Raw genomic sequence first — 11598 nt, forward strand, 5'->3', positions numbered from 1 at the left:
AATGGACAGCAGCCCCCTCCCTCCAAGCAGTGCTTCTCAGAGCCCTCCCTCCATTCACTAGCTCAGAATCACCTGGAGTGCAGTGTTTGTTAAAACTACAGGTTCCTGAGCCCCAGCCCAGCCCTACTGAACCAGAATCCCTGAGAATCCAAGTTTTCAGCACAGGTGAGAGTGGCTGGCCTCCAGAGTAAAAGCCTAAACTTAACTCAGTACTCAAGGACCCCATAATGTGACCCGCAGCCTCCCTTTCCATTTTACCCAAGACAGCCCTAAAGGATCCCTCCCTCTGCTCCTTCACTGTCTCTGGAGCCCACACGGGACCTCCCCACTGCCAAGCTTTCCCCTCATGCTCAGAGCCCACCCCCAACCTCTGGCCCTCCCTGTTTTCTAAGCCTATCCAAATCACATCTATCTTCAAGATGCAGCTCAAATTCCACCTTTTAAGGAAGTGTCCCCTGCCCACATCCACAGAGACCTCTTCCCATGCCCTCTTGCAGCGTGGACTGTCTGTGCTTTTTTTTTTATATATATATATAAATTTATTTATTTATTTTTGGCTGTGTTGGGTCTTTGTTTCTGTGCGAGGGCTTTCTCTAGTTGTGGCAAGTGGGGGCCACTCTTCATCGCGGTGCGCGGGCCTCTCACTGTCGCGGCCTCTCTTGCTGTGGAGCACAGGCTCTGGACGCGCAGGCTCAGTAGTTGTGGCTCACGGGCCCAGCCGCTCCGCAGCATGTGGGATCTTCCCAGACCGGGGCACGAACCCGTGTCCCCTGCATCGGCAGGTGGACTCTCAACCACTGTGCCACCAGGGAAGCTCTGTGCTGCTCTTTTGCACAGAGCCGTGTCTGTCTGTTGTGGGCCTTCCCTTCCCAGGCATATGTTGTTCCTACAATTTGGTGGTGAGTAACTGGAGGGCAGGAACCCTGTTCTGGAATCCTCCTGCCCACGTGCCACCACATCTGCCTCGTTCCCAGCTGGGTCCAGAGCAGAGCGTTCAGTTTGACCGACAGGTCAGAAGCTCTGCAGGACTAGATACCACAAGCCACACTCAGGAAGCTCGGAGATTTTCCTTATCTTCTCTCAAAGCCTTCCCTGACTAAAGAAACCAAGTTACCGCCGCAAGTGAGAAGAGAAGCGGAGTTAGGAGGGAGCGACTGGCAAAAGGGACCACACTTGGAAGGCTGAAGCTCAGCTCATAACTCTGCTCCTCTGTGACCTCCAAAAGGTGCTAACCTCACTCTGGTTTTCAACCTCCCCCATCTCTAACAGGGTGATAATCCAGTCCTCTCAGAGGAAAGTTGTAGGGCTTCCAGGAAGCAAAATAGGCAGCAATCTCTAGAACTCACACCCCGGTTTAACAAATGTCCATTAAGCGTCCATGACACGCCCAGCACCGAGGGGTACACAGAAATGAACATGAGGCCTCGGCAACAAACAGTCTGTGGAGATGAGAAAACTGTTGCGAAACAGTGTGCTAAGAGTTATGACAGGAACGGGCAGGCCCTGGGCACCCAGAAAGGAAGGTTCCTCAGGCTGCCTGTGGTCAGGAAGCCTGGAACGGGAGTCCAGCCAGCTGCATAGCCTGCATAGCCAGGCCACATCCAGAAGGATGAACGGAACAAGTACAACGAACGGAAGTGTGGAGTTGGCAGTTCTGAGAAGAGGCAGTCCTGGCTTGGCGTGGCTGGAGAGCGGAATGGACGTGGGACGGCAGGCTGGAGAAGCAGGCTGGGGTTGGACTTAGGAGAACCTTGTACGCTAGCCAAGAGTTTAGTCTTTATCCTGAGGGCGGTGGGAGGCTGCGGAAGAATTTTAAGCAGAGAGGTGATGATGGGAATCGCAGTTAAGAGGGTTCTCTGTGGTGACAACAGGAAAGGCAGGGGGCAGCCGGGCAGAGTGGGATGCGGGGATGCCTGGCGGGAGTCAGCGAGGAGGATGTGGGCTTGTGCGGGGGGGACTTGCCGTCTGCATTGGCCAACCATAGGCATTTGAAAGAGGCTGACTTACAAGAATCAGCTCCTGAAAGAGCCCAGCTGGACCCGAGGCCAACTTCCACTTTCCTCTGGATATTTTCACTTTCAGGGCGGCCTGTTCTGAGTCAACATTCCTCCTTCTAACCATGGGACTTTCCAGAAGGACCACAGCTCCTTCCATGCATCCACTTGACCTGGGATGTTCTGGATTTGGCTGTCGAGCGACTTTGCCTGCCTCTCCGGAGTATGGCCGTGTGGTCCCTGTGGAGTCTGCTTCTCTGGGAAGGTAAGTGGGGCAGGCAGGTGGCCTGGCCTCAGAGAGCTGAAGTCCCTTCCCCAGACATCCGGGCAGGATCCTCTCCCCAACCCGAGTGAGAACCCAGGAGCTGTGGAGGGGCAGGGAAGACTGAAGCAAGTTCTTGGGCGACCTTAAACGCTAGGCAGAGGCAAAGAGATGCAGGATCCTGGGTAGAAGGATGACAGCACAAGGAACCTCCATGTCCCTGAGACACAAGCTGTTTTGTGGCCCAGGGAGGTTAAAACTGAGGCTGGTGGTACCATTGTTGGTTTTTTTTTGTTTGTTTTTGCGGTACGCGGGCCTCTCACTGTTGGGGCCTCTCCCGTTGCGGAGCACAGGCTCCAGACGCGTAGGCTCAGCGGCCATGGCCCACGGGCGCAGTTGCTCCGCGGCACGTGGGATCCTCCCGGACTGGGGCACGAACCCGCGCCCCCTGCACTGGCAGGCGGACTCCCAACCACTGCGCCACCAGGGAAGCCCCCCATTGGTTTTGAAAGAGATGGTCGTGAGAATGTGAGGGTCTGGCAGTGTTAACGCATGCAAATTCTAAATGTGGTCTGGGGAGAGCAGGGGAGGGCAGGGCCCTTACAATCTGAGGATGTCTTTCCAACAGCCTGTGGGAGAGCTGAGACTCCTCCCTGCAGGTCTGTGGAAGTGGACATTCAGGAGGGATGAGAGACAAAAGCAAGTTAATATATTGCCTGTGGACTTGGGGTGGTCGATAGCGGTGTGATGTCAGAAGAGACAAATCAGGTCTCTTCAACACTGGGCGACACCACCCCCCCCCCCCATCCTGTCCGATGCCTGACTTCCCTCCCTTGGTTAACAAGTGGTCAGTATGACAAGGGCCAGCGCTGCTAGGCCAGGGGATGGGAGCCATGGGGTGTGGCAAGTACTCAGACACTTTTGTTTGTGTCAGAAGCTCACAGGGACTTCAAGATGATTTTGTCTGATGTCCCCACCTGAGTTCCTGGCTCCAAAAGTCCGCAGATTTCAACATTTCTAAACATGTGAAGGAAATCCTGCCAAAAAGAGGGAATCTGTTTGGTTCACAAATCTTTCAAACCCGTGGACATGGGAAGCAAAAAGAATTTTTCTGAGTGGTGAAAGAGATGAGTACCACTGGTTGAAGGCACCCCCTGCTTTACGAATGGGACAACGGAAGCCTTTAGAGGGAAGAGGTATGCTGAAGATTGCACAGCTTGTTAGTGGCAGAGCCAGGGCAGGATAGAGCAGGAGTCTGGATTGACATCCAGTGCTATGCTCTCTTTATGTGACGTCTCCACTGTGCCTTAACCCTGAAGCCATCCCCAGTTAGGACTGAGACGACTGGGGCTGGCAGGGCAGTGAGACGGACAGGAGACTGGAGCTACCAGCGTCTGGCTGAGTGGTCATCCAGAACACGGCTCCCTAACTAAACTCCCAGCACTTGGGTGCGTTCTCCATCTGCTTTTATTCTGCTCTGAACCCTCGCGCCCACCACTGTGCTGGGTACGAGGGAAGTCCTCAGCCAATTTCGTCATACATTCAGTATATCTTCCGAGCTTCTCCTACATCCCACTCCTAAACTGTGTTGGGCACAGGAAGTACAAACATGAGAAGAGGAACTCACAGTCTCGTGGGACTCATAAACACGTGGTCACAATAGAGGGATAGGAGCGTTAATAGTGGTGATCCCGGCCCGCTGTGGGAGCACAGAGTTTGTAACCTGCAGTGACAGATGGCAGAGGCCAGGGGAGGCAGTGATGCTTCAAGGAGGAGCAGAAATCAGTCAGCAGAGGAGTCAGAGGGGCACTTCAAGCAGAAGTGTCACCCCCACAAGTCACACTGAATATGTTCCCAGCAAAACAGCCTCTGGACATCTCACCCCCATTCTGTTTCTCCTCCTGTTCTGGATCACAGAGAATGGCATCCAGTGGGTCCCAAGGACCTGGGAGCCATCCTTGACTCCTGGCTCCCTCACTCCCCAGATCTAATCTGTTACCAGACCCCACTGACTACACACAATAATCTCTCCATTCCTCCCACTTCTGCCTGTCTCATCTGCTCACTTCCTCAGTACAAGTTTCCATTGTACGTCCAGTACCAGTACAACCCCACTCTCCTTGGGATTAATAGACGCAGCCTAGGTCTTGCCCCACCTCCCGTGCAGCCTGCACACCTCTGCTGGAGCCGTCTTTCTAACCATGGATCTAATCACGTCACTCTCTTACTTAAAGACTATCCAAGGCCCCCCCATCGCTCTAAGGATAAAGGCCAAACTCCAAAGTTGCTTTTAGGGCCCTGCAGGATCGGGCTCCCACAGACTCTGCAGTGCTATTTCTTACTCCCTCTGCAGAGAACTACTTTCAGTTCCCCACAGTGCACCGAGCTCTCTCACCGTCCGGGCCTTTGTGTGTGCTGCCCACTTCGTCTCTAACACCTCCCCATCCCCACTCCAGGCCGCCCTCTGCGTGACCTGGCTGATTCCCATTTCTCTTTCCGGTCTCAGCTTAAACTTTTCTCCTCTGAGTCCCTCAAGGCCTGGCAAGGTCACCCTATCAGCCTACCTGTGTTCTCCCGGGGCACCCATTTTTGCCACCATGGTAAATTGCTGTCTTAAGAGTCTGAGCTCCATGAGCACAGGGACTGGATTCCCTTCCTCACTGGTTTATTCCCAGTCCCTGGCGCAGTGCGCTCTCAGCTTGGGTGGAGGGAGTGTGGAGAGAAGGGCCCTCACTTGCTCCGCAGCAGCTCAGCTGCACGCAGGAGAGAGATGAGGACGTTTGGGGCAGGCAGAGTGATGGGGTTCTGTCCTTTCAGCACTACTTCCCTTCATTGTAACCGGTGCCCAAGTTCAGGGCCAGGTGGGGGGCTCGGCGCTGCTGGTGGCAGAGCGCCCTCCCGGCTTCCAAATCCGAGAGGCCATCTGGAGATCCCTCTGGCCTTCAGAGGAGCTCCTGGCCACGTTCTTCCGGGGGTCTCTGGAGACGCTGTACCACTCCCGCTTCCTGGGCCGAGCCCAGCTGCACAGCAACCTCAGCTTGGAGCTGCGGCCACTGAAGTCTGGAGACAGCGGCAACTTCTCCGTGCTGCTGGTGGACAAGGAAGGTCGAGCCTGGACCCAGACCCTGCAGCTCAAGGTGTATGGTGAGTGCACCTGACTCAGGCTCTCTGCCCCACCTCCTCCCACAAAGCTCCGGAAAGGCATCCTGGGTCCTGGAAACTGGGGAGAACTGGGGTCTAGAAACCTCTGGCCTCTGACCTCATGGCTGATTCAGGGAACAGCTGCTTCCCCACAGGCACAGGTAAGAAAACTCCTCGGGTTCTCGCAGGTGAGCTTCTGGCTGGGGCAGCCAGGCTTTTCCGCCCTATTGTCCTGGTCTGAACTCTAGCTTGGTCTTTTCTTATCTCAGTGGCCTTGGACACAATACTTACTCCCTGACATTGACCTTTCTCACTTGTAAAACCAGTATAGTAATATTACCATGAAAATCCCAATAAACGTAAAATCAGTGGCATTTGAGAAAGCATCTGGGATAGAGGCTGGCCTAGGCATCATCAATTCTAAGATAACAGGTTATAAGACGTGCCATTATTTTATGCACCACCAAAAAGAAAAATAAGTATTGCAATTAAACTATGACACAATGTTTTTAATTTAAAAATTCATTTTAACTAAAGTATAGATTTTTTTTTTTTTTTTTTTTTGCGGTACGTGGGCCTCTCACTGTTGTGGCCTCTCCCGTTGTGGAGCACAGGCTCCGGACACGCAGGCTCAGCGGCCATGGCCCACGGGCCCAGCCGCTCCGCAGCACGTGGGATCCTCCCGGACCGGGGCACGAACCTGCATCCCCCGCATCAGCAGGCGGACTCCCAACCACTACACCACCAGGGAAGCCCCCTAAAGTATAGAATTTTTATGTCATATTTCTTAAAAGACCTCTTTTAGATGTATTGAGAGATTTTAAATTTACATCATTCATGGGTATTCTCTGTTATTTGTTATTGCAAAATAAACCATCCCCAAACTTACTGGTTAAAAACAACAAATATTCTTGTTTCTCACAAGTCTGACTTGGCAGGGCTCAGCTGAGGTGATCCTCTGTTCTGCGTAGGTGTGTTAGGGTCATTCATAGAGCTGCTCTCAGCACCTCAGCTGCGGTGACTGAATTCACTGGAGGCTGGATGGGTCTTTCTTTCCAGCAACTTCACCTCCACCTCTGTCACAGCCAGCACCTCCACAACCACCGCCACCATGCCCTCCATCACCTGCACCACCATCACCACCTCCACCACCCCCACCATCACCTGCACCACCATCACCACCTCCACCTCCACCACCCCCACCATCACCTGCACCACCATCACCACCTCCACCTCCACCACCCCCACCATCACCTGCACCACCATCACCACCTCCACCTCCACCACCCCCACCATCACCTGCACCACCATCACCACCTACACTTCTACCACGGCCACCGTATTTCTGCTGGTAAAGATAAAATGGCCTTTGAGCTCCTATTCATGTATCTAGTGGCTTGGAAAAGATATGTCAGTGACCCCTATTTCAGTAAAACCTCAGAAATTGAGATAGAATAAGGGGAGGAAAAGGTCCAAATTTAAGAATGGAGAGTAGAGGTGATAGCTGGGCAGAGCGAAACACTGAGGGAGAGAAAGGCAGTAGCAAACTGGAAAGAGAGAGACCCTCCCACACCTAGAGGAAGATAACTGGCTCATCACTTAGGTGAGCCACACGGGCTGCCAGTGTACAATTAAATGTGTGTCCTATTCGATGCACACGACCCTGATCCATGTTGCACCATGTTGGCAAGCAGAGTGCTGGCTGGAATTCAGCACCCCGCCCTCACCTGTTACCCCCTGAGCCCAGCGCCCTTGCACAGTGAACAGCCTTCACAGCCATCCAGGCAGCCAGGGAGGCTCTCCCCCGTTCTGGGTCTCAGCTGCCACATATGTGAAATGAGGACGTTGAATGGGATAATACAGGCAGCACCCACACCACTAAGCTCTAAAATGCCTTGTTCTCAGCATCTGAATTACAGATTTTAAGGAAATTGCTGTTTTATTGCTTCCAAATACGTAGCGTGATTAGAACTAATTGCACAAAGCTGCCAGGCAGCCGTCCTTAGGAGCTCTGCTTTGACAATAGATAAGAATGATTTGAATTAGCAGATCAGTTACTAGAAATGTCAATGGGTGTTTCTACTGTGCCTGATCGTGTTTGGAAGCAGCTTGTCCTCTGAAGTAGTGTAAATATCTCCCTCCCCTGTAATCTTTGTTTATGCTATTAGGGCACCCAGCAAATCTTTTCTTTTTTCATATCGCAAATCCCACCAGATTGAGCTGGCATTCATGAGGTTTTACTCAGCTTAACTTTGGAATGCTCTCAGAGACTGAGCCCTCCCACTGTTGCCAGAATGCTCTCCCGCTGGCCCCCTTTGCCGTGAGACTCGTGATCTACTCATCAACCGATGTAGGAAAGGGCAGCCATGGCCTGGGATGCCAGGACACCAATTTGTCCAATGGCCCAGGTAGCTGAGCACCTTGAGAGCAAGGGTTATGGAGACAAAAAGGTAGAGCCCCTACCCCCTGGCCCGCTCCTTCACAGAATTTTGCATCCTTGTGATAATTTTCTTAGTTATTCATAATCACTTGTTAGTACGTCTTCTTCACCAAACTCCAAAATCTCCAAAAGTCCAGGAATGTGTTTGTTGTTTTTGTGCCTACCTTAACAAACGTTTATTGTCTCTCTGACTGATGTATCATGTATCGGGGAAATTTGATGACAAGGGATACAGAGAGTTCTCAGAGGGCTCAGAGCCATACCTGGAATATCAGAGAAGGCTTCATAATCAGAGCAGTAAGGAGTGTGTCCAAGCTGGGCCTTGGAGGATGAGTAGGAGTTTTCTAGGAGGGTGAGACGAGAAAAGCATATGTGTACAGCTGAGCCACATGAAAGATATGAAGCATGACACGTTTGGGAGAACAGGAAATTAATTAAGATGGGTGGAGAGGGTCAGCAGGAGGTACAGCTGGAGAGGTTGACATCAACCATTTAATGAAGGATTTTGAATACCAGACTTAGAAATTCAGCTTCTGTCCTGTGGGCAATGGGAGACTGATGAGGCTTTAGAGCCAGAGTGGCCTAGTCAGAGGTGGCACCTAGCCCTGCATGGATCCCAGAGCTGGAGCTATGGGCCCCGCTCAGCATCCCTAAAACCCACACTGGTTCTGCTGTCCTTGCTCAGGTGCAGTGCCCAGGCCCGTGGTGCAAGTGTTCACTGCTGTATCAGGGGATGCTCAGCCCCCCAAGACCTGCCAAGTGTTCCTGTCCTGTTGGGCTCCCAACATCAGCGACATAACCTATAGCTGGCGACGGGAGGGAACCATTGACCTTGATATCAAGCCAGGCGGCCTCTTCATGGACGGACAGGTACTGAGTGTGTCACTGGGACCAGGTGACAAAGGTGTGGCCTATTCCTGCATTGTCTCAAACCCTGTCAGCTGGGACTTGGCCACAGTCACCCCTTGGGAGAGCTGCCATCACCAGGCAGGTATGCCGAGGGCTGGGGATCAGTGGTTGAGGGATTGTGAAGCCTCCAGTCCACCTGTGACCCTGCCCCCTCCATGTCCAGCTCCAGGGATGGCCTCCTACAAAGATGTGCTACTGGTGGTGGTGCCTGTCTTGCTGCTTGTGATCCTGGCTGGTCTCTCTGCCTGGCACTGGGGCCCCTGCTCAGGTAGGAGACCTGCAGGGGCTAGGGGTGGCTGGAGGAGGTAGGTCTTCTGGGAAGGAGGGCCAAGTTTGGACGGCCTCCTATTTAGGCTTCCCTCTCCCGTGTCATCTCTTGGCCCTCTCCATCTAATATTCTGGTCTCCAGTCAGACTGAACTACCTGAAGTTCCTTTAGCAGTTTTCAAATGAGCTACTCTCTTGCATGCCTCTGCAGGCATTTGCACATTCTACTCTTTCTGTCTGGAACACATTTTCCATAACTTCCACCCAACTCGCCTTCTTCATTTGGCTGTCACCTCCACCATCTTCAAGGTGTGCCCCCTGCAGGAAGCCTTCCCGACCTTCTCTCCCACACCCAGGCTGGGTTTGTGTCCTGCCTTGACTCTCCAGTGCTCATCTCAGTCACAGCACTTACTGCCCTCATTCTCCCACGGAGTTCTCAGGTCTTGAAAGATAAAGGCTGAGTCACCACCCCCTGACATCTAGCAAGGGTTCCTGGAACGTAGCTGGTATCAATAAAGGTGTGTTGAGTGAAAATCTAGATGAATCCCAACTCCCTCTTGCCAATCATCCTAGGAAAGGCTTCCTGAGAGAAGCACCTCTCTGGCCAGGGACTGATAGGGCCTCCTTCCCCCAGGAGAAGAGGGAAGGGGACACTCAGAGGTTAAGCTGGGTTCTGTGCTCTCCATCCAGCTCCTGAAAGAACTACCCCAGCTGACCTGGGCTTCGTGGACATGTCCATCCTAGGCTGTCTGGCTGGTCCCAGGATGGAGAAAGTGGGTCAGCAAGGAGAAGGAGGCATAAGACTTCAGTGGATGTGTCCTAAAAGGCAAGAGTCTTGGCCCAGCCACTGAGCATGCAGCTGGGCTGGCTGGCTGGCTCCTGTATGTTCTTTCCACAGGCAAGGGAGGGAAGAGGGAGCAGCAGGGGTCACACTCCACCTAGGGCCCTGTCTGCTCCTGAGAGGGTCTGACCTGGCCCTTTGCCTCAGACAGCCCCCAGGATTTGTGGTAAGAAGGTGGAAGCCAGGAAGCAAGCAGCTTTTTGTTTTAACAGCTTTATTGGACTATACTGCACATACCGTGTAATTCATGCATTTCAAGTGTAAAACTCAATGGCTTTTATTACAGTCACAGAGTTGTTCATCCCTCGCCACACTCAATTTGAGAACATCCTCTTTACCCCTAAAGGAAATTCCCAAGCCCCTTAGCCATCACTCCCTAGTGCCCCTTTCCCTTCCAGCCCCAGGCAACCACTAATCTCCTTTCTGTCCCTAGACTGTCTCTTCTGGACAGTCTATCCTGTAAATGGAGTCATGCACTGTGTGATCCTTTGTGACTGACTTCTTTCACTTCGCCTAATGTTTTCAAGGCTCAGAAAAGAGCAGCTTTGGACACTGAGAAGTGTAGAGAGAATCCAACTACCAGGGATAGTGGAAAGGCTCTACCCAGGGCATCTGGAGGCTGACCCTTGGCTCTGACACGTGGCTTCTGCCTAGTCATTTAACTGGGTCCATCCCAGCTCTAAGTTTCTATACCTTCTACAGCTAAATGCGTGCCTTAATTGCAGAGAAAGTCTAGACATTAGGAAGAACTTCCTGTCCTTGAAGCATCTCCTTTTCCAGGGTCTTGGAAAACCAGGAGAGCTATTCCTTGCCTGAGGTGATCTTGAACTAGGACCATCAGGATTCAGAGGCCTTAGGTACAAACTTTGGAGGGGTAACCTTCGTTCTGATCTCCTTGCCAGGGACAAAGAAGAAGGATGTCGGTGCTGGTGAAGTGGCTCCAGAGACAGAGAACCCCCTCGTTTAGGGTCTACCGTGAGCAATGCCTGGATCACGAGGAAACCGACTGCCTAGCCACATGATGCTCTGGGATGTAGCTGGTACCTGGAAACCACCATGGACCTCGTACCTCCTGTGAGACTCCTGTACCACCGCTCAGGAGCAGCCTGGGCAGCCATCACACTGGGAGGACAGGAAACACTGGCACAACCTTCCACACCTTCCCCCTTCCCTCTCCCCTGGTTGCATGTCCTGGCTGTGCTCTGGGAAACATGGGCCCAGCAGGACATCCCCTCAAGGACACTGGAAGTTCTCCAGGATCCATAGATTGATTGTCCAGGGCACTCACTCCTCCACCACTGTTCATGAAGTATTGTTATGGATTGAATTTGTCCCCTTTAAATTCACATGTTGAAATCCTAACCCCCAATATCTCAGGATATGACTGTGTTTGGAGATAGGGTCTTCAAAGAGATAATTAAGGTTAAATGAGGTCATTGAGATGGCCCTAATCCGATATGACTGGTGTCCTTATAAGAAGAGGGAGAGACACCAGGAATGCACACACAGAGAGAAAAAGCCATGGAAGGACACAGAGAGAAGGAAGCCCTCTGCAAGCCAAGGAGAGGCCTTGGGAGAAACCAAACCTGCTAACATCTTGGTCTTGGACTTCTAGTCTCCAAGACTGAGAAAATAAATTTCTGTCGTTTAAGCCACCCATTCTATCGTATCTTGTTATGGCAGCCCTAGCAGACTAACACAACTATTAACCAACCAGCATCAAAGGATTACTTCCAGCCTGGGTC

General features: G+C 52.3%; 1 protein-coding gene across 1 annotated transcript; it reads left to right on the top strand.

Moving 5' to 3' along the window:
• Positions 1-2172: 2172 nt before the first annotated feature.
• SLAMF8 (SLAM family member 8) lies at positions 2173-11376 on the top strand (the record flags this gene model as incomplete). The annotated part of the gene is given in 6 exon segments (XM_079931652.1): positions 2173-2179; positions 2182-2259; positions 5074-5400; positions 8523-8828; positions 8910-9014; positions 10756-11376. Coding segments are annotated over 6 exon segments (888 nt in total). The 3' UTR covers positions 10821-11376.
• Between the last annotated feature and the right edge of the window lie 222 nt (positions 11377-11598).

This window comes from Stenella coeruleoalba, assembly GCF_951394435.1.
Source record: "Stenella coeruleoalba genome assembly, chromosome: 1".
Classification (NCBI taxonomy): Eukaryota; Metazoa; Chordata; class Mammalia; order Artiodactyla; family Delphinidae; genus Stenella; species Stenella coeruleoalba.